Source organism: Geospiza fortis, unplaced genomic scaffold (assembly GCF_000277835.1).
Source record: "Geospiza fortis unplaced genomic scaffold, GeoFor_1.0 scaffold41, whole genome shotgun sequence".
Lineage (NCBI taxonomy): Eukaryota > Metazoa > Chordata > Aves > Passeriformes > Thraupidae > Geospiza > Geospiza fortis.
The window spans coordinates 11252004-11275712 of NW_005054299.1; the positions used below are offsets into that span (position 1 = coordinate 11252004).

A 23709-nucleotide genomic window follows, 5' to 3' on the forward strand; every position below is an offset into this window, starting at 1 on the left:
ACGCTCTTGCTGTCGGGATGTTGCTCAGTTACATAAGTGAGCTCAGGATCAGTGCTGCTGCCCCGCATTCCCTTCCACGTTTGGAATAGTCATGTCCAGCCATAGATTATGAACTCCTAGATATCAGGACCATCTTACTTTCTTCTTTTTCTTTAAGTGAACTCCTGTGTACCATACATAGTTCTGGAATATGAACAAAAGAGAGCTTTTTAAGGGGACCCTTGGATATGGTAACCCACTGGCTCTGTAATGAGCTCTTCACCATTGCACAGCATGGAGAGAATGTGCTTGTGTTCCACGGTGTTGCTTGTGCCTCCAGAACAACCTGTGGAGCTTCTCACTGGCTCTGCAGTGACAGTGTCACCTAAAAAGCCAGAGCTTAACAAAAAAACTGCACTCAGACCCCAACTCACCTATTGGACTTTGTGGCAGAATGCACAGAAAATGAAACTACCAAGAAATGTACAAAGACACAGTGGGGGCAATATATATTTAATTTTTTTTTCCTTTGTTTTTAGTATTACAGTATATTCTTATAAAAGATACAGATAAAAAGGACACTACAGGATTTGTACATTTAATTCACCTATAGTCTTCAACTGACTAAGAAATGAGGATAGGCCAAGGCATTACAGCAGCACACAACCTCCCACTTCAGTAAGCAGCACTGTACTTTCTAGCTTGGCAGGCAGGGCCACCTCCCAAAGTGACCTGCGAGTTTCAAGCTGAGCAGGCTTGCAGGGGAGCAGAATGGCTGCAGGTGGGGATAACTTGGAAGGGAGGCGTTGAGCACGGAGCAGCTCAGGTACCAAACATTCCCTCACAATTCTAAAAACTGCAAAGAGCGTTAAAGAGCCTGTTTGAAGGCAAGCAGGAAGGGGGCAAATGGCTTGTCAGAGAGGCTTTTCCAGATTACTTGGCTCAGAGCTCCCAGTGGGGGAGGCTAAAAGGACCATGCCCTACATGAGCTGTGGTAGAACATTTTACTTTCTTACAAAACTGTCTAAAGCAGAGTTTTAGTCCAGATCCTACTTTTAATTATGCTGATGTAAAACCAGAGCAACATGAACCAGTTACTGTGGATCAATTCTACATTACTACCCATAACAGAAGACTCCAGTTTGTAACCATCCAGGCTCTTTCATTAAATGAGTTCCCAAAACACCACACTAGACTGGCATCCTTCTCAGCAGGCACAGTGAGCAAATCTGGGCAGTTTCAGAGAATACTGGTCATCACAACTAATACTTAGATTAGCTTTTTAATGCATTATGCAAATAAATATATAAATTCTATATTTTCAGTTGGCAAAATTGTGTTATCCAGGTTGGCCCCTTCTACCTTTATAAGAGAAACAAGGGTGGCCAATGGAGACTACCTCTTTGCATGGCAGGCAATCAGAAATCTCCTGTGTCAAGCACAGAAGCCAAGGAGCCATGGCCAAACACCTTCTGATTGCCAGAGGCTCCATGGGTTACAAACCAATCAGTAGAAAGATTTTTCTTACCTGAGGTAACCTAGGGAGGTGGGCTGGAGGAGGAAAGAGGTAAAGTAGATTAAATCATTCTTTGGCCATAAAGATAGGGAGGAATATTAGCTCTGAGAAAGGAGAACTGTCCCAGTTTTTCTCACTCATTAGTGGGTTAAATATGTTGAGAAGTTAGGGGGCATGAACCACTTCTAGCCATCTAGTCAAGCTTCTCTGGAATTATGGACCAAATTTGTGTGGAAGGGTGAAGTTTAGGTGCGCAGCTATGCACTTTACTCTTTTCAATCTTCTCACCATGACACATAATAAAAACCAAACATCTTTTGTAGAAAGTGGTCTAAAATAACCAGCCTCCATCAGATCACCACAAGCTTTAAAATGAGAGCTTTCCAAGAACCAGGATAATCAGGGGCAGAGTAATTATGACAAAAGCCAAGAGGTTTTTTTTTCCTCCCTCCCTCCCCACACCAAGACTGCTCACCTGCATCCCCTGGCCCGGCTCAGCTGGCACAGAAGCCAAGCCAGGTCTCCAGCTGGTGTAATGCCCTGGCACAGTCTCAATAGTCTTTGCTGTAATGCAGCGTATACATACATACAAACATAGCAAACTAAAATAAGGCAAAATAAATAGAGGTGTCAGATTTACAGGTTCCCCTTAGAGATTCCTAAAACCTTTTTTTTTAAAAATCATTTAACCCCCAAACAAACAGACAAACAAAACCCAAAACAACCAACCTAGAAACAAAACTGCATATATCATGTACATCATCTACTGTACAACGGATCTCATTTCCCCTCACGGAAACTCCTGACACAAGCTTCTCCCGTGCAACCCAGCTCAAAGTGTGATCTTTCCTAAAGAAAAGGAAAGATTTAGCCAGTGGGGCTGATCATTATGGAAATACCTGCCCCACAGTCTCCCACCAGGATCCTTTGCAACTCCTTTCCCTTCCTCAGACATTGTGAACACATTACAGAAATGCTTCTGAAGGACATCCAGGTTTTTTCCCCAGTGGGGAAGTCTCTCGGCCCTGAACACTAGTCCTACTTCTGCTCTCGTAGGGAACTGGTGCCTGGACAACAGCTGTGCTACAGAGCATGGAAGAGTCTTGTTCCTTGAAGTCACTTTACCTTGTAGCATTTCTAGAGACAAAATAGACTGAGAAGAGTGACTCAGTTCAAAGCAAGTGGAAGGGGGAGGGAGTCTTCTTCAGTCTTTTCTGGGCTCATTCTCATGCAACCTGCACAGCAACAGTGCAGAGACACAGAGGTGAGTGAGCACTAGACCTCTAGGGATACATTCTGGAGAGTTCGGAAGTAGCTCTTCTAGGTGTAAGGAACTTCATAATAAAGTCAGCAACTACTGTATTTCTGCAGGAAGCAGAACAAGCCCTGAATTATGCCTTTTTTTCTCACATCTCCTCCTTCTCCACTCATTTCCAACCACAGAGTGACTTCTCTTAAAATGCTGGTTCTATGCACAGGTGCAAGGACAACAGCAGACCCTAGCTCTTCTCCAGCTTCTTCAGTGATGTTAGACCTCAGACCACTTCCTAAACCTACCCAGGAATAAGATTTTCCTTTCTCCTTCAGCACTTGGCAACTCAACTACAACTGCTGAAGAAGAGAGCATTATATGCACTCATAGTGCCCAAGAGATGAGAAACATGGACAAACTTGGCTTCAGCAAGAATCTGATGCCAGGCCCTACAGCAGAGCCAATTTTTTCCTTATCTTTGGTGTGGGTAACCTCATCTCATACAGTTGATAATTTAATGGGCCACTCTCCTTGTCACCACTTGTATGAAAACACTGCTTGCCTCAGTGTGAAACTGAGCTTTTCCAAAACCTTCTTTATCAACTTTCACCATGGAGTCAAGAGCCTGGGGGACTGTCCAGCACACTGAACGAAGCTTTTTTGATTTAAAACGGGGAGCCTGGGGCACTGGAGTGCTGAGAAAGTTGAGCTGTATTGAATGAGGGCATGACTCTGAGCTTTCTGTCCATCCCCTTAATGATCCCACAGCTGGTTTACAGGAGTTGCACAATCTCTCATTATTAATGTATGAGTTAAAGAGGTGGCAAAACTACAGCAGCTTTCTTTGACCCCCAGTGTGGCTGGAGTGTTGTTGCGTACCATCATGCAGGACCTCTTTAAAAAATCAGGGCTGAACTGTGTACACAAAGGGACAGAGGATTTATCACTCTCTCTGCTTTTGCTACATTTGTGCCTGGCAAAGTGACTTCAGTTTCAGAAAGCACAGCACAAACCTGGTTTGACAAATACCGGGGCAGGGGAAATGCTGTATTTATATTCAAAGGGTTTGCCCTGAGGTGTTTCTTCTCTGGCAGCTGCCATGCTGACAGTCTGCCTTATCAAACAAGTACCTGGGGAGCAGGCAAGCAGCTGTACTTGCACATCATCTTGCACTAGGACTGACCTTGGCACTACACATGAAGTTCTGGGTGTGTCCTAAACCCAGGGAGAACAAAGAGGGAGGAAAAAACCCCTACAATGTTCTAATGCCTAAAAGCATAATCTTTGGAATTCAGGGATTATTCAAATCTAAACTCAAGCGTATACCAATTTGGCACATATTACCACCTCTCATATGGCTTACATGGCATAGGTTACACGGCATGCTTTAAAACAAGACAAACAAAAAGGCTGGGATATATAGCAAGTCTACTTCAGGGAGCAGCAAGGAGCTTGTTAATATAATTTACAAGAGACATTTCTAAAAATCCATTTGTAATTTAAAATAAAAATGCTTAAAAAAGTGAGATTTTTTTCTTAAACTTTCAAAAACCTTTATGAAATAGTCTTTCTTCTACAAGGTGCTTGTGTCCACTGCAATAGGCATTGCTGTTAATAGCTAATCCCAGAAGGGGAGTGGGATAGTAAGGGAGGAGAATGCACCCAGCTCTTGTAAGATACCAGCTCTTTACGATGAGTATTATACAGAGGCGCGGCAGTCTGGAATGTCCTATATAGGGAAATTCTGGGGTGGGAGACTCAAAATCCAGTAAACAATGAAACATCAGAGTTTAACAATTCTGACTTTTTTGCTTCTCTTCTCTCAATTCTCTTTTTTGCTTTTAATAGTTTACATAATTATTTAACTCTCAAAGTGTTCAGAAAACCACCACAGTTTGCTTCTCCAACGTTGTAGTGTGTAATACTGATCAGGCAGCGTGCATTGCAGAGGAAGTTCTGTTCTGCAGACTCAGTGCAGAGCCTGAGGTTAAGTGACATTCAGAGAAAAATCAAACCAAATGATTAAACTTCCCTGGGATTCCTTGACATTTTGTGCTGTCAACTAATGCAGCAATTTGTAGATGGTGGGTCCCTCTTCTCAAATGTTCTCTTTTCTTCCTGTCTAGGAGGAAGAATCCGTCACCATTCTTTTTTTCCTCTTTTCCTTCTCCAGGGAAGATAATAAAAAAAAGAAGACAAGTTTGAAAAAAAAAGGTTAAAAAAAAGGCCAGGACAGCCCACACAATCCAATCCCTTTCCTAGAACCATGAAGACACACAGAATTCAAGCCTCTTCTTGGGTCTTTGCTTTTCTGCTTATATATTTAATTCATGTAACTTAACTACAAATTTATTTGTTTCTTCTGAATTAACTCCAAAGCCTGATGGCTTACACAATTCTGTGTCCTCCTTGAAAAACTCTCAGTTATAATTATGGAGCTCTCCCTTAGTTCATCCCAAGTTATTTCTTCAAAATGGAAAAGTCAGCGTGCTCCAAGGCTCTCCTTTGACACCATTCATACCTTTCTGAGTGACGTGGTTCCCCTCAGCAGGAGTAGGGTGTGTGCAGTGGTGGCCAGGTTGTTAAACAGAAAGACCAGTTCATGCCAACAGCAATCACAGCTAGCATCAAGTGGAAAAGAAATCTCACTTCTGGCAGGCAGTGAACCTGTTCACTGTTTGCTACTGGAGACCTGTGGATGATACTAGGGAGCTCCCAATTTCCAATCTTGCACAAAAAGATAAGAAATTTTCCACTGATTCTCTGCCAGCCTCCAGCAATGACAACAGACTCTACAGTCATCCACTTGTAATCCCAACCTGGCAGTGGCTTAGTTTTCTAAAGGAAAGCCAGAGTTTCTTTCCAAGAAGATCCATTTCATAGCCTGGAGACTCAACCACCAAGAAATTCCAGAAAACTCCTTCTAGCAAAGCAGAATCCAAAAGAGTTTTGCAAATTATTGTACGTTGATCCTGATTCTTGATTTTCATTTTGTAACTGAAACTGAAGACTTCTTTCTAAGCTTCGCTTCCTTTGGACAGTGTAGGCCACACAAAAATACTATACAGGACATGAGCTAAAATGCATTTTTCAGGTGCTAATCAATGGCTTATAAAATCCAGTTCTTGAAGGGAATTGGAAACTTGAGAACCACATCCCAATAAACCCCTGAAGGCCAGTCTAGATCCTGAAGAAGTGATAGTTGTTTACAGAATTGGTCTGAAATTAGTCTTCCTTGTTATCAGCAAGATGGAGATCATGACTAGTTTCTACTTTGGCACACAGAAAATTATCTTGTTCCAGCTGTGAGGCCGCCTGCAAGGCCCAAGTACTTTCTGTCATCACCATGAGGCCTTTGATGACACAACAAACTCCCAGAAGCAAATCTGTCAGCTCTGCATGGCCCAGTCACAGGCCCTGCTGGATCCACAGAGGCACTTTTATAATGGGTCAAATTAGGAGCACAGAAGGGGGGTGAGAGGAAAGCTGATCATGGAAAGGTAACGTCTCTAGCTACAGACCAAAGCCTTTGGGGCAGCTGTCAGCCAGGCGCCATCACACACATTCATCTTCCTTGTTTTGCACTTTTTCAACACCTTCTTTTGATTGATTATTTCTCTTCCTCTTGTAGTTAATAATTTAGCTTTGTCACTACCCGCTCACGGCTTGTCTCTAAGCCTTGGTTCCCCGAACGTTTGCGGTTACGCTTGAGCTTGGATAAGTCTTTGTCAAAGACTTCACCCGACCTTAATGCTGACACCAGGTCATCAAACTCCCCGCTCTCTTCAGAGATGCTTCCAGCTTTTGCTTTCTTTTGTCGCCTCTCTTTCTCCCTCTGTTCTTTTAACTGTGGAGAAGGACACAGAGTTTTAGGATTAGCTAACCAAGATGCCAGATCACTAGGTACACTGCCAAGAAGTAGCTAAAATGCATCAGCATAGATTAGGGGAAAAAAAGAGTAGGAGCTTATCCACAAGGCCATCACCTGTGCCAAGAGCAACAAGAAGCCATACTGGGCTTCTCTTCTACACAGGCGAGAAGAAAGCAGGAGAAATGAGGAACGAGTAGCAGCACATCTGCCTCACAAAGCACAATCGGCCTGCAGCAAGAGGACACACGGGATCTCTCCATGCTGCTACTGTTTTGCACTAATTTTACAGCAGGACAGTGCCAGCTCAGCTCTCTCTTTCCACTGCTCAGCTCCAGAATCAGTAGAACTGGCAAGAGATGGTGGTGGCTATCGGGAAGCAGGTCACTCACTCTGTAAATGCTGGCCCCACATTGCAGGAAGACCCTTTCCATAAGGCCCCCCTCATGGCATATTAGACCTATGAAACCATCCTACAGTGCTTTAACAGTGGGCCCTGAACTTTCCAGGCTGGCTGAGAGGAAACTTGAGCCTATGTCCTGGCATTTTATCCCTGAGTCCAATGGTAAGGCTGCTGGAATCTCGGTGTTTTACCTCTCTCCTCTTCTGAAAGGCAAACCCCACTGCTTTTGGCTCAGCAAACATTTAAATCAGCAACTCCCCGCAGCGTGGCCTGGGGCCATGGCAGCAGCAAGGGCTAAGGCAGCAGCAGGGGGGAAGGAGGCGAGGGACTGAGTTCTCAGGCAGCACAGAGGCTGGGGTTAGAGGGGGAGGCTGGTTCACACAAACCCCTGGGGACATACACGTCTGTCTCCCAGCAGCAAAACCCACAGAAAGCTCTCCTGCCACGCCAAGGCCAGACACGGCCCCAGTAATGAAGGCATTAAGGCTGGCCAGAGACAAATACTGCCAGAGTGGGCTGCAGCAGGTGCCAGGGCATTTGCTGTGTCACTGCCAGATGACAGGCACACAGCAGATGATGATGGAGTCTGACTGGAAGCTGACCAGCTTGGCAGGACTGAAGGAAATCTGGCTTCTTTGCTTGCTGCCCAAAAGCAGGATAGTCTGGCATGGAGTGGTGGCAACCCCATCCTGCAAAGTGCCAGGGCAAAAATGACTGGCCTAGATTTGGTATCTGAATCCGAAAGGAGGTAATTTGGGAGTCAAACAGTACATTCTTGAGAGCTGATAAGACAGACAGCAAGGAAAATGTTATATGTGAGAACAGAATTATGCCAAAGAGAGGTGCCAGGGAGAAGAACATAAAACAGTGACAGGACTTGAACATTGGAATTACTCTCAAGGCAGGAAAAGGTGAGGGAAGGAAACATCTTCCTGTCCCCAGATCCTCACCATGGCCTCCATGCGTGCCCTGCGCTCCTCCTCTTCCTTTTTCTTCCTCATATTCTCCAGATCTTGCTTGGCCTCTGCAAATGACTGTAAGAAAGTGTCGAAGATGCCAAAAAATTCATCTGGCTGCATCTTGCCCTCGGTCTCTCCAAAATGCTTCAGTGCCTTGGCATACTGTCAAGGGGGCAGAAAACACAAGAGCCATAATTAGGGAGGCAGTTTGGTGAAGACAGCAAGGATAGCTTATGAGTAACCACACCAAGTAATTCAATACCCTCTGAGCATTCATGTGGCAAGAGTAGAAACTACCCCCAGCAACAGAAGTGCTTCTCCTTAAGGCAGGTGCCTCCATCCCTGAAGAGTCTGCTCTCTTGGATATCCTTTGGGCAACATGCAGCAATAGTGCTGGAGAGCACTAACTGTCCACTGATACAAAAAGGGATCTTTAGTTCCTGAGGGCAATAGAGTAATTTCAGAGGATGACACTGTGGCCACATCTTGGCTGCAGCTGCAGGATAGCCAAGGCATGGAAGACAGTGAGCTAGCTGGGGAAAGAAGTAGTTTTAGTCCATACTTTTCCCTTCCATCTTCCCTTCAAATCCACTTTTAAAATGCCTGAAAGTAAAAGTTTTTTGCAATAAAGCTACAGTCTGTCCTCTCAGAAGCCTTCTGCCATGTCATCCATCTCTCTAGAGTCCTCTGAGTCAGGGTGTTGCCTGGGAGAGAGGAGACTATAGACAGACAAGGCATGAAAGAGGGGCAAGGAAAGCATCCAGGGCTCCCAGGCAGAATTAAAAGAGAGTGAATACATCACAAGTGGTTTTTATTTTAAAAGGCTAATGTTGAGTCTGCAGGACACATATGGAGGCAGCCAACTGGCAGGACTTCAGTCACAGGGCAGTCCTGATGGGGATATGGTAAATTCACAGCAACCCCTGGCTCTTGGACATGAATCCTGCAGCAGTTGTAGTCTCTCCTTTGCACTCTCACACTCCCAAGCAGGTCTCATTGCTCACCAAAATGCACCCAAATGCAAGCACATACAGTCTGTCAGCAGCATGAACACACGTATGGTAAGTGCTGTGTAAGGACACACATCCACCCACTGCCCAGCCATGCTCCCTCACACTCGTCTGTGCTGCAGCAGGCAGCCCCAGGAACACACTCCTGATAGGACTTGTGCCCTGAGGCACAGCTTCCCCAGCATTCCCTGCTTGCACTTTAGCACACAACCACAGAGCAACCTTACAAACCTCAACATTTACCAACCAGCCTATGGACTGTCCTCAAGCTCTCTGATACATGTTTTCAGCCCATACTAACACAGGCCAGTTTCCCTTTCCTTATGTGAATGCTCTTGCAGAATGGAAAAGACAGTAAGAACAATTCAGGCTCTGATCCCAGCACAAAATGAGTTTGGAAGCAGGTCTTATAAACCCCTCTGGCCCTGTACCAGGTAAAGCATAAACAGTGTCTCCCAGTCAACTGCAGGGGGAAGAAATCTCCAAAGAAAGCAACTTCCTTCTGGCACAGCCTGAGAGATTCAGCATCTCCCCTTCTCTGCTATCCCTGCCAGGCCCACAAAGCAGTTTGAAGCAATAGATTCTTTTTTCTTTCTTTAAAAAGGCTGTGTTTTCAGCCAGAAACAAACAAAGAAATCCAAAGAATCTTGGAAAAAAAGTGTTGGAAGAAATGCAAATTGCTTTGAGCTACCAAACATGGCAGGAGTTGAAGGAAACGCCACATAGAAACAGCAACAGAATACTTCTCTGTTTAACTCCTTTTCTCTGAAGCCTCTGAAGACATACCCAAAGTATGCACACCTACACCCTCTCCCCACTCCTCTCTGTAATTTTATCTGTATATAATACATACACAGGCTTTCTGAATATTAGGGAAGTGCAGCAGTCTACAGTAACCCACACTGAACCAGCACCAGCTCTTTGGCAGAGAGCACACAGGCTGTAAATACCAGGGAAGGAGATAAAGCATCTCCATATGCTCTATTTTCTCATCTTGCTTGCTTCAGTATGACAATCAGCCAGGAAGGCAGAAAAGTGCCAGAGAAAGACTTCAGCACAGGCATTGCCACCACTGCCTGAACACACAGAGCACCTGAAGCTCATTGCTCACAGGGGATATGCTACCTAGAATCTCTTCCCACCTAATTTGTCATTAAGTCCTGTGAAAATTGAAAGTAAAGTATAAATTAAGAGCAGTGACCAGAGCTGCCAGCTAGAAGGAAGGCTTGTCCAACTGCTGCAAAGCCTGAAGTCAGGGGCAGCTCACAGGAAACAGCTGTTGCACCTTGCAATGCGCTCCTCCATCTCATGTTCCTCCTGTGCTCAGCAAGGTGAATGAGAGGGCACACAGAAATGAGCTGGTTGAGTCCATGAATGTCCACAGGGGTTTCCTAGTCACTTAAGGAAGCTGGAGGTTGAAAAGGCAGAGGTTCGTTGCCTGGGGCTCTTGGTTCCTACATACATGGAAGTCTCCTTTAGACGGTGGTGTTGTCTGCAAATGTTCTGCACGAGGCCTGTCACCCAACTACCAGGACCAGCTAGTTCAGCTAGTTCGTGTCACACTGGCAAGAGGGGCTTTTGCCACTGCCTCCCCGAGGAGGAACAGTGTTGCTGCGCTGGAAAGTCTCAGCAGCCTGGGAGCCTTCCAGACACACTCATGACTCTAAGGTGTTGCAGTCTCTAAGCAGCAGCAAAGAGGTTGAGAACAGCCTGTCTTTGGTGCCGTGTAATACAGAGTTTAGGAGGTCACAATCACTTACTGTAAAGCAGTGAAAGAGGAAAAGCAAAAACTTTGTGAGCTGGATGACCTAAAACAACTACAAAAGGGAAAATCTGGACTTCACTGAAATAAACATTCTCCTTCTTTCTCTACCCTCTCTGGAAAAAAAGCTGACTGAGCAGAGGAAGGCAAGTCAGGAGATCCAGCTTCTGCTGCCAGCTCTGCCCATGATGTGGCTTGGGAATTCATGCTTCCTTTCTGAGCCTTGTGTTCTCCACTGATTACAGAACAGAAAGTGTTGCCCCACTGATCTGATATAGCAAATGGCAAAAGCAGTTCACATCTGTACAACAACTGCACTAATGTAATGCACTATTGTAAAGAGACACATGCTATCTTTTCACTGCTTAAACTACAACAGACCCCTATGGCTTTATTACTTCTTCTACTTCTCTGCAGTTCTGGTTCTGTGACCACATGTGCTTTTCCAAACACCGGTGCTGGGATGAGGGGCAGTGAGCTGCCACAGACAGCCCCCACAATGCTGTCACAAAGCCCAGGCTTCTACCTGCCCACAGCGGCTAAAATCACACTGCCTGCCTCACTCAGGGCATTAAGAGGCAGACTGGCACAGGCCAAGGTGCTCTGGATCCCAGCCCTCTCCTTTGCTCTCTGTCATGGGATTTGTGTCACCAGGTACAGATTGTTTAACTGTTCCACGGGCAGGTTCCCTGCCAAACAACACCAGCTCTTGTGCACAGTTGTGAAATCTGTAGCTAAGTCCTCATGCATGAAAAATGCTTCCCAGAATTTTGCGATGTGCTCTAATATTGTGGAACAAGGGCTGAAACTTGCTTATTCCCGAGTCATTTGGGGACAGATGACATGGGCAAAAGCAAAAATGGAAAACTGTGTTTCAGCAGGTTTTCCACTGTAACACAGAATGGTATATCTTTTTTTATTACAAAATTCATTTCTGCACCATAAGGGCCCCCAAGCTCCATGATATAACAGGTCCACGAGCTCAGTGCCAGTTCTGCTTCCTCTGCCAAACTTTCCACTGAATTTATCCTCTTGCCAAAGCAAATCGTTTAGACAGTTGTTTATTTTAAAAAGCCATTTTAGCAAGGAGAAGGAAAGCGGGACAGCAGCACACACAAACTCTGCTGTGCTTGCCAATGAAATGTTAAACAGTGGCAGAAGACCTCTGGAAACGGCAGGAATGGGGCTCTACGAGGAGAAGGAAAAACAGCCATGATAAAAATTTCCTGCTGTCTGTGCTGTCTGCTGTTGTGGGAAGAGCCAATACACAACTGAATTATACCATGCAGCCATGGAACATGAACTGTATTCCTCAGACCAGTACTCTTGAGTGTGCTCTTATGAAGACATCAACTCAGTACTGAGGCAGGTAAAATAAATGCCTTTTCTCTTTATGGGACAAATTCAGATCAGTTAATGGAAGGAGGCCTGCCAATTTCAGGCAGGGCTGGGCCTAGCTCTTCTTCCGCCCAAATGCTCTTAAAGGATTCTCCCAGGAGTTTAACAGTTACATTGAGCTACAGGTGCTTTAAACTTTTTTCATACGTAAGATGCCAATCTGCACTGCAGCATCTGAAGTTCTAAGTTACTGTACAACAGCTGTGTGATTTATTTACCAAATGGCTGATGGTGTCTTTTGTAGAATACTTCATCTTCCTCAGCCTCTGTCCTTATACATTCCTTATTCATTTCCCCAGGGGCTGACAGAAAACACCAGTCCCCAAAATGCATAACTGAAGTGTACAGCCTATAACTAGCACTTGGACTATAGCATTCCTTTGTGCTTCATAGCATTCTGCTATTAATGACTATTTTCTTAAATGGTTTTCACTCAGAAAGCTCTCACTGCCTTTCTGTTCTTCAAAACAGTTACTGTAGGTGCTAAGCTTATTAAAAGTATGCAGAGTGCAGAGTCTGAACTCCTTTCTCCATCATACCTTGCTTGAGAGGAACTGTCATCAGAAAGACTGGAAATGGACACTTTTCCTACCCTCTTTCCCCTTACAGTAGTCTCCACAGTGTCTCTATAGAGAGGCTTAAGTTTGACATTTAGCACAGTAATGGCAATATCTGACCAAGCAGACTTTGTACTCCTAACAAGATCCAAAGTGTCTTAAAAACAGGTTTGTTATAAACCAAGCACAAAGCAGAACAATTCTGAGGAAGTCTAGCAATCTAAGTTCATACCTGACAATATTTAAGTACATAGTAAAGATTTATATAGGACAAATGTCACCTTTTTCAAGTAGAAAAATAAAATTAATACCATAGGAGGTTACTCTTCCTCTGCTTGGGCATTTTCATTGCTTTCCCACAGGAAACAGAGAAAAAAATTTCATGAATAAAATTCAACCTCTTCTTTCTTATGTTAAAAAAGAAAATCAATTTTTCATATGTTCAAACACATAAAAACTGGTGAAGGATTCCAGGGCAGAGTTTCACTTTCTCCTGCCCCCACCTTCCAGTTTATGGGAAATGGCAGAAAACATTATCCCTTGATCTAATCTATATACTTCCTTATAAAGTGGTATTGAAAGTGAGAAAAACACAAAAAGAACAAGAACCAGCTGTGCTAGAAAGCCTGTTTAGAGAGTTGGTCTAGGTTCAGTTCTTAACCAAGCCATCTGTTTACTGCATGAAGATAAGTACAGTGACAAGGCTTCCTCTGCAAACATGGATGCCTGCATCTGACAACCTGGCCCTTTAAATTTAAAATATCACTTCCTCCCTGTGGCCACTGACTTTGAATGGTTTTGTTCAAGCAAAAAGGCCAAAAAGGTACTGCAATGGGATTGTGAAGAATATTGTCTGCTGAGAAGGTCAGCACCACACCTTGGTAATGGATTGTTTCCATCTCTAAAGAAATTACTTTTGCTAATATTGAAAAAGTTTTTAAAAACATAAAACTTCCACAGTTTGAAAAGATAAGTTATATTGTTTTAAATCCCAGCTGAGGAAACATGGCTCTGATTAACTCATGGTAATCAATTAACCACATCTAAATTTAGGATATCCAACTCCAGCTGTTAAAACTAGGGCTTCATTATTATTAATAAATCTGTGAGTCAGACGAGCTCTTCCTAGGTTCATTTGGATATTGTTCAAAGTCCTCCCTGCCTCACTACCTTTTTTGCTCAATTTTCTTTGCTTTGAGAAATCAAAAAAAGAACAGGATAATCAGATGTCTTGGTCCTTCTCTTACTTTAATTGGCTAGTTCCATTATGTTTCCATGGTAAGAAAAAAGCTTGTGATTCAACAAGCACAGAGAGCCCATTGAGGTTGGAAGATGTTATAAGCTTTGCAAAGCACATCTGGTTTGTTGAAAATTTCCAGCTTTTTCCTTTTTTTTTTTCCTTTTTTAAGAAAGAAAAGAGGAAAAAGAGGAAGAAGAGAGGGCCAAAATAATATGAAGCAAACATGAGAAATAGCTCAACACTGGTAAGGACAGACAGTTCCCTTACTGGAGTCCAAAAGCAGCTTTTTGCCAGTGGAAGAACCAAAGCCATAGGTTGAGCAAAAGTTGGAATGGTGTGTGTTCAAACATAGCAAGGGTGTGTGAGGAGAAGGTAGAGTAACGTTTCCTAAGCATGTTATAGTCATTAAAATAAAACATCTCTTTATGTTGAGTGCTTTATGTTGGCTATGTCTAAAAAAGCATACAACAACTTCCAGACATACTGCTCTGTCTGCAGGGAGTTTCTCTGGTTATTTTTAAAGCAAAAGAATGGCATTTTCCCTGAAAGTGTCTGATCAAGGAAACTTGCATTGCTGTGCTGGACATGTACCACTTGCTGGTTTTTAACCCCCAACTGAACTTATAAAGAATCTGAATTGGGTTTTTGTCCTGGTGTGCCAAAACGAAAGGAGCACCACCATCTTTAACATCAACTCAAAAGTCTGCAGTCTAAGATATGGACAGAGTGAATATCTTTCCAGAAATGCGTGCCTAACTATAATGAAGTTGAAAAATTTACCCAGTCATAATACAAAAGCCCCCAGACCACAGCAAACCAAGTTCTTCTCAGTAAATTTTGTGGGGTCACAGAATGTAAAGTATTTTTTTGTGCTTAGAGAGCCAGTATGGTGTGAACATTATTATACTGGAAGTAGTTTGAATATTCTCGAGCAACATGACAACAATGAAAAATTGAAGTGTTGAGAGCCAGGCTGGAGGGGGCTCTGAGCAACCCAGCCTAGTGGGAGGTGTCCCTGCCCAGGGCTGGGGGGAGGAGGTTGGAACTAGATGATCTTTAAGGTCCCTTCCAATCCAAACCCTTCTATGATACTACGAAAAAATTAGTCATGTTATTCTCCCAATAATGTTTTTAGTGGTGTTGGACTGCCTAGCTTTGCCCTCTGAGTGTTGCAATAGCTACTGTCCCACTTGGGCTTGCCAGGGCAGCCCTCACTGACAGCCGGTGGCTCCGGCGTTTGCAGCTGCAAGTCACTGTTACCAAGTTCATCTCCACAGTAAGGAAATGTTTTTGAATCACAAAATAACTGCAGAGGAACTGGATGAATGAGGAGTCTTACTGTCAAGATCCTCAGCCTATATTTTCAAAATCTAAGGTCTTCTGATCCAACAGCACAGCTTTCATTAGTAATGCAATAGGTTCTTTAACACTGAAAGGACTGACACCAGAGTGGAAACAATTCAATCCAAAAGAAATAACCCCTTTGCTTCATATAGCCAAGCACTTTTAACATGCCAGCCAACAAGGGCAGATTTGCCATTACATATAATTTACTTTAAAACTTGCTCTTCTCTAAACATTTTCATATGCTTATGATCTTTTCACATAAATTCTTCCTCATTCAGCTGAGAGACAGAGGGATTACTGCCAGATTCCAGCCATCAGCAAAGAACAAGCACCTCCTTAGGTGTACCAATCTGGTAATGGAGGTGCAGACAGTGAAAGGACAAAATGATTGCAGCAGCACCTGAAGAATAAACACGCACATGGTTCTGGGTGTGTAAGAAGAAACTAAAAACTTCAGACAAACCACACATGTTTGGGATTTCTATCTTGGTACTGAAATACACCCAGTAACAGAGAAGTGGAAAAGATCAAGCATAGCTGGTGTAGCACTGTACCAGCCGCTGAGAAGAAAATTAACTCTATCCCAGCTAAAACCAGGACACCAAACTACCAGGTACATTTTGAAAGGAAAGAGACAAAGCACAGATGTCCCCAGATGAATGAGTAAAGTGGAATGCAGTCAGAAGGAGAAGGTAAAAAGATGTGAAGTCACCATCACTAACGAAGGACCCCTTAGCAATGGCTTAAAGGGCATTCCCTTCCACCCTATGGCAAGGTGTGGTATCCTGTTGTGCAGGATACTGCCACTGCAATTCTATGCCACACAAGAATAATGCAAAGGAAGATTAGAAAGAAGTGGGTAAGAGCATGATTCTTCTTTTAATCCTAAAATATGTTCTAAATGGATATAGACCACATTCGGAAAAATAAGAAACTTCAGCCTAAACAATTTTCAGTGTCTATTAAGTTTTCATGGCAGTCCCAGCACCTTAAATCACTGTTTCCATTTCAATTCAGGCTTTTGACTGAGCTGATGAAACTCTAATCACTTCAAAAGGAAGTCTTACCTTGTCTCTAGCTTCATTGAGAAGGTCTTCTAACTCTGAGAAGCTGAAACTGGCCACAGTGATGAAATCGCTCATCACGGGAACAAACCTGTCCCCTGATTCTCGCATGCGTCTCTTCTGATAATCCAGCTCCTGAAAGAGAAGAGATAGAGACATGCAAGTGTCAAAGATTCCTCAGTGGTGAGGAAGGCAGCAGGAAAGTCCATCTGTTTCACTCACTGCAGAGCATGCTCTGCTCCCACACTCATCCAGAGCTCTAACTTAGAAAGCATTTTCTCACTAAGTCAGAAGTTTTTAGGCGAGAGAGGGGAGGTCAAGGTGAGATGAAGGAAGGTCCTGGTTACAGTTTCACTTATCCTCAAATAACAACCACTTCCAAAAAAGCCATCAACATGCTAAGTTTCTAAAGCAACTTTATAATTTAAGCATCAACTACATCAAGTGCTGCATTTTTTCCCTATGCAAAATGACAAAGAGCTTTGTGCAGCAAGTGACTTTAGGATTTTTAATAGTGAGTTTTGTTCCATCATCTCTTCCCGTGGTCAATCAAAATGCTGTATACTTGGGAAAATGTGTTCTAGATCTGCTCTGTATTTCTCTGAAAAGCAGCAGGTGAACAGCAAAACTGACATCAGAATTGGTTCTTCCACTGAAGGACAAGTAGACAGATGCCAGGTACAACATTTGTTAGCACCCTAAGCACTATGTTGGATGTCATAAAAGTGACAGAGTTAGAAACTGGGGCTATTGTGCGAAGAAGAGTTATGGTAAAAGTAAAAAGAATACATAAAATCATAGGAAACAATGATCTATTTGTCTGCTACCTACCAAAAGAAAAAATATGATTGCAAGATTCTTTCTTTCTGGCTCAAGTTTTTTAGTTTTAAGCCAAGATTACCCATAGCAATCTCTTCCCTTACTTTAATCATCATGCTTGAAACATGGAGAGAGCTACACAGCTCCTCAAACTGATTAATTTATAGTGAGACTGGATATCTCTCATGCCTGTGCTTGGCTTGTGTGCTGTTGACAGTCTCATGGGGACAATGAAATTGTAATCTGGGCCTCATCTTTATTCTCAGCTGAATAATCAGTGGGAACGATAAAGCCTGACTTTCTCTGTAGGGAGAGCAGCATGAAGCAGCAGGTCAAGTTACAATCTGACCCTCTGTTCCCTTTGGAAAAAAATACTTTTGTGCTGGCTGCAGCTCTAGCTCCATGCATGTTGGGTGCTCTCTGTTACTGCTCATCAAAATAGCAGTTCAAAGAGCCCAATGGGTAGGTTTATAAGCACCTATGGGTAGGTTTGTAAGCACGCATGCGGAGAAACATCTTGGGATTTGCTCCACACAGTGCTGCTGAATGCCAAGAACTACTTTGGCCATCAACAAACTAAAATCTGACATGATATATCTTTTGGTCTGGTGTGAGTTGGAAAAAGAACGCAACCACTACTAGCAAAGACCGCAAAGGAGAAAAGGGGCAGGAAAGGCAATGTGGAGGTGGCCAGAGAAAGCCCACAATAAAGAAGTGCTACTTCCTCTGCTTTGCATTAAATTCTCTTTTCCTGGTTTCCTAACAGATCACAAGGGACAGTCCTGGGAGCACTGCTCAGTACATCACTTTGCTGTGAATTTTGTCTATGTTACAATCACTTTTAAATGAACCTCACAAATACAAGAAATATCATGTCACATGCTTCTAAGATTTTTTTTTCAGCCACTCTCTTCCATTCTAATTTTAAAGCTTATTTTAGCTGAAAGTTGCTCCACTCTCTCCTTCCCCCTTTCTCTGGCAGGTGAGTATAACAATTCTGTCTTACTGTCCATTGAAAGCTATGGCATTTGGGACTGTTACTTGAGAGCAGGGTTTTTCAAAGTAAAATCAAGATTAGGTGGTCTGCCCTTCAATTTCAAATTCATTTCTTCCCAGCAGAATAATTACCTCAAAATGCAAGAAAGCTTTAAACCTACACAAGCAACCAGTATGACTATGTAATCAGCCAGAGAGTGACACTACAGAAAAATAAATTCCTCTGAATGTTCTGGAAATGGTCTCTACTAATCATAGTAGCACAACAGAGGCTGGACCTGGCCCTGGTGGGCTGGGCTGCTGGTTCTCCAGAGGGATGAAATGATTCAGCCATGGTAGTAATTTCTCAAGTGGTGGTTATGATCTTCTTGCTGTGTGAGAGAAGGGCTCTGCTGACAAAGTTCCCTTCCATTACTTATCTGTCCTTCTGGGAGCATCCTACACAAAGGCAACAGCTGTATGAATGTCTTGAAAATGAATGCATCTTATTTTTACATAGAAGTGAGCTGCAAATCCAGGAAGCCAAATGGTTCATAGTACCTTTAAGAACATCTGACTGTGAAACTATTTTTAGCTTTCTATTCTTAAGGGGCCTTGAAGAAACACCAGTCACTGGAGCCAAAGCTGTGGTGAGAACACACTGGAAGAGAATCAAGAATCACACCTTCCCCTCCTCCCCCTTCCACTTGACAGTGATCTTCTATTGTTGCTATAGTGGTGCTTTTCACACGCCAGAAAACCACGGACTGAGCAAGCAGACTGGGAGGTGCTGGCAGCCTCAGAAGAAAAATACCATGGCAGGAAGAAGACTGAGGCAGGAAGATGGTCATTGTATGGGAAGGAGAGGTTGCCCATGGAACCCATGTATGGAAAAGAGAAGAAAAATCAGCTGTCAAGGCAAAAGGACAAATAATCTGATGAAAGAAGGCAAAACAGAGTTACCTACTCACATTTCAAAGGGGGGGAATTGTCTGTCCCAGCCAAAAACTGGGCCTCTCTTCAAGTCATGAACTCCATGTCAGCCTTCCCTTTACAGGTTCTTTTAATTCCCAAACACTGTACTTCATATATGGAGCAATATTTCTTCTCATTGCTGCATTCTCCCTCACCCCAACAATCCAGAAATAAGCTTGGGAAAGTTTGGGGTTTTTTCTTCACAGGAGGATCACTGGTTAATTACACAATGAACTCCTGGCAACAGCCAGACAGCCCGGGGGCCACTGACAGGACAAAGATACCTTCCTCTATCCCAGAGGCAAAAGCAAATTCAGGTCATGTGAAAGAAAAATGAACCCATCACTGTCTTGTCTCATGGTGAATGAGAAGGACGGGAGGGTCCTGTGTTAGTCCCTTGTAAGTAGGTAATCCTTGCACAGAAATCACCCAATGCAATTTCCAATAACTAGCTTTCATTAGTAGCAGGAAAAATTCCACCACTGTTGCTTTGCTTGCCAGTTCAGCTGCTTCATTTTTAACTAGTTTCTATCCTTCTCAAGAAGTGCTTAGGGTAGAAGATAGGGTTGCATATAACAGAGCACTAACTGCTTACTACTACTCCAAGAGCCATGTGAAACACTTGCTCAGCAGCCATCCATCCCTCATTAAGAAAGAGCATGAATTTTATTTCTTCTTTCAGTCCATGCTACTTTTCAAACTGTCCTTTTACTTTCCAGGTTGAGATCAAACAAGCTTTTCATTAGCCTTAACTCTGCTAAGATCATCAGCAGGAGCTCCACATGAGAAGCTTTTATTTGTTTTTTCTTGGTTAATGCATTCTGGAATGGAATGGAAAGGAATGAAAAAAGAAAGCCCACTTTATCTTATCATAAAATATATACTGCCCCTGATTCTGAGAGAGATATTGTAAGTGTGGCACTTTGGAAACCTTCAGATACTTACAGTTTCAACAGCTTTCAATCCAGTCTTTATGTTGTTGACTTCCTTCTCCAGCTCTACCAGGCTGCACAGGAGACAGAGGCAGAGCAGATAAAACAAAAAGAGCAGTGTTACTCAGGGCTACAGGAACTGTGCAGCAGCACAGACCACTGGCCCATCACGTCTGGGATCCAGCCTCTGGCACCAGCCATGCCAGATGACTCGAAATGAGGGGAAGGGGATCTGTGGATGCTCTGTGCTACTTTTTGTATGTAAGATGTAAAAGGAGTCAGACCCTGCTTGCCTGTGGTCACTGAAAACTGGGATTTTCCTGGGAAGGAAGGGGGAATCTGCCCCCAGAACAGCTGCCCTGCAAGCTGTGCTTGACCCTTCAGCCAGCAGTGTACGCCCCACGGCCAGCTTGCAGTGATCAGCTGAGACACCAGCAAGGAGCACAGCTTTAGCACACACATCACTGCAGCCTCAGATTATCTCTGCATATGATTCTTACACCACATAACTACTAAATCCCATTAGCAGTACATTTACATGTGATTCTTTTTTTCTCCCTCACAGTTCAAACATTGTTTTTTCCATCTGCACTTCTACCATATGGTTGTCTGGGCCAGCTTACACTGTAACTGAGCATAGAAATGTACTGTTAATGTTCATACATGCTTCCCTAGGCACAAATGTTACACTGAATGTCTGCTCATCATATATAAATGTGAGTTCTTTTTTTTTTCTAGGACTTGTGAGAAAAATAAGTCTTTGATTTCCAGATAATTAGTGAGTACCTATTTGTGAGTCAGCAGGCATCCCCTCCAAATATTTGGGGAGCAGTAGCTAACATCTCAAAAACACCACTAAAGCTTTAATGAATGCCTTTTAAGTGTGAAAATACATTAATTTTTCACTTGTCTTTCATTAGTTGGACTAGTTCCTTACACAAAGAATCATGTGTGGGTAAATATTATGCATAATATTTTTTGAGCGGTGCTTTGGAAAGAGAAAAAAACAGTTTGTATTTTGGGGGCTGGCTTCTGTATTCATTTTCCACAAACACTTCCAGAAACGGACCACTGACTTTTTTGCAAAAGTATGATGCTTTCCATATTTCTGTGCAAGACTGAAATGTGCAAAAGTTTGAACAATCTTCCTGAAAAAGATTTACTGTAGCCTCTGTGCCTAAGTGACCCTATCTTAGAAACAAACCTGCAATTACCCAGAAAAAATAGCACACTTAGATGAACAACCATAGAATATGGTGAGTGAATCACAAGCAACAGCCAGCCTAGTTAGAAAGTCTGATTCAGAAATAAAGTAAATACGGGAAAATCTAAGTAAAGCTACCAATTTAGTAATGTACAACAAAGGCATTACAACTGTAAGGTTGGCCATGGGTTTGGAAGACAGAAGTTAGAAAAATCATGATAACTAAGTTAACAGAAATTGCTGGGAACTCCAGCTCTGAGAATAAATAGCATGGACTTACTTGACTTTTGCTGCTTCTGGAAGATGCTGCAACTCAGACTGGATATCTAGGATATCTGGATAATTCTTTTCAAAGATCATAATTAGGTAGTGCAAGAGTGTAATGTTCCTAAAGAAAGCAAAATAAAAACAAAAGGTAGAAATGAGAAGGAAGATGGTCACAAGAAGGAAAGGATGGTGAAAGGATTGTGACAAATCAGTGAAAAATATTTGGGTAGGAAATGTGCTTGTTTGAACAAAATAAACAATGTGTCAGCAGTTAGCAGCTGTGCTACTGAAAGAAAAGTGCAAAGGATTGAAATGGATTAGTCCTTTATGAACCATCCTTCCTAAAACCTCAAGCCATATAGTGTATCCTCATTTATTCTGGGAACACCAGTATGCTTCCATCCATGTGTGTAGATGGTGCAACAGAAAAGAAAATTGCATAACACAGTATAATATTTGTCACCAGATACTTCAAAGAATAAACAACTAATAGTACTAAAGGGACATTAACTTCCAAGGGAGAAGCAAGCTGTCCTCAGAGGCAATGTGGGGAAAAAAACTCTCAGAGTTGATTAAGAAGAGAAAAAAGTTCTTGAAGATTGGAAAAGTTGCCAAAAATCTACTGCAGTAATGAAACAGCTGAGCTTATGTGTAGTGGTCAGGCTCACTAACATAAAACCAATGGCAGCCCAAGTTGGAGCAGATGGAATTGAGTTGTATGAAGGATGCAGGAGAGGGTTTAAGGAAATTTGTAAAGTAAACAAGAAATTCTGCATGTAAAGAGAACAGACAGCCATAACAGCTACTTTGGGTGGGTGTTATGTGGTTAACTGACAGGGAAGATAGCAGATGGCCACTGCTTCACTCAGACTGGAGCCTTGGAGCTGGGAACTGGTGAAGGAACAGAATCTGCACAGGACATCTAATCATGGAAAAATTAAGTCAAGCTATATTAAGGTAAAAAAGAGTTCAAGATTTGTTATACAACTGTTAGCCCTGGAACATAGAAAATAACATTTTGGTAGTCAGAACAGTACTCTGTTAGTTCAAACAGAGGGTAGGGATGAATTTCTTATGATATTTTACTGCCATCATTCATTCTGTCACAGTCTGAAGTAATTTAACCACAACTATGGTCTCAGCAGGTCTTAAAATTCAAGGAAGGTGCAAGTTAGTAAGAATGTGCAAGGTTCTTACTCCAAGGAGTTTCCTTTCTCCAAGGAAAACCTTAGTGCTGCTGCAGTTGAAAAGTCATATTCTCTACCCAGTCTCAGCTGATTAATTTCCAGAACCAGTATGGGGACATGGGGCAAAACAGGTAGTGACTATAAAGACCTGCAGTCCATGTCAATGAACAGTAAACTTCACATTCCAAAACCAGCTGTTTTACTTATCTGCCCTAGATACAACCAGGATCAGTCTCTCTGAGTTATGCCTTATGGTTTCATTAGTGGTATACATAGAGAAAATGTTTGTGACAGTCCTGCCTCAGAAATACACACCATGTTTCACAGGAGACAAAAAATTGTGCTCAAAATTTTTTTTAAGGTTTTCTATTTTTGCAAAACCATGGACATAAAACTTTGGTGGAAAGAGAAAATTCCATAGAAATCTTCCTCCTCCCTAAACTTATTTCAGTTTTTGAGAAATACATTTTGTCATTTATGCGTAAGGTTGCAGAAACACACTCCAACATCAGATGTGCATAATCCAGAGAAACAGCAGCATTTGGTTGCTGTGTAAATAGCTGGTCTTAATTGCTGAAGAATCTTTAAGAGTGAAAAGCACTACTTAAATGCCAAATAAGACATGATTTTCAATTGTCTACAGAGCAAAAACCAAACAAAAGCCCATTTTCACTACTATGCTAAGAGATGCAGCAGCACAGTTACCAATGTATTTATAGCCTTTCACCCCACCTGTCTATGCTGGATTTGGTGTCCGCAATTTTGTTCAGGCTGGAGACTTTGAAGCCATAAGCACTTCCCCTTTGGCCCTTGTTCATGTAATTCCCAAAGGCAAGAACTACCTCCAAGAGTTGCCTCAAACGCTTGCTTCGAATGAGTTCTTTAGATGCCAGAAGAATGGCTTGAAGAGAGAGAAAAAAGAAGAACAAGTTATTGCACAGTGGCTGTTTTTAACATGCTGGGGCCATAATTTGAAATACCCTGAATACCACTTG

At 42.8% G+C, this 23709-nt stretch overlaps 1 protein-coding gene across 2 annotated transcripts in view; it reads right to left on the reverse strand.

The window, feature by feature from the left end:
- Positions 1-475: 475 nt before the first annotated feature.
- DAAM2 (dishevelled associated activator of morphogenesis 2) overlaps positions 476-23709 on the reverse strand; it is a 203397-nt gene continuing 180163 nt past the window's right edge. For both annotated transcript variants that reach the window (XM_031060132.1, XM_031060127.1), the window contains 6 exons: positions 23447-23615; positions 21541-21648; positions 20070-20130; positions 16359-16490; positions 7969-8139; positions 476-6594 (listed from right to left, as the gene is read on the reverse strand). In XM_031060132.1, the coding sequence (XP_030915992.1) occupies positions 6379-6594; positions 7969-8139; positions 16359-16490; positions 20070-20130; positions 21541-21648; positions 23447-23615 (857 nt within the window). In that variant the 3' untranslated portion in view covers positions 476-6378. The remainder of the gene's footprint in view (positions 6595-7968; positions 8140-16358; positions 16491-20069; positions 20131-21540; positions 21649-23446; positions 23616-23709) is intronic.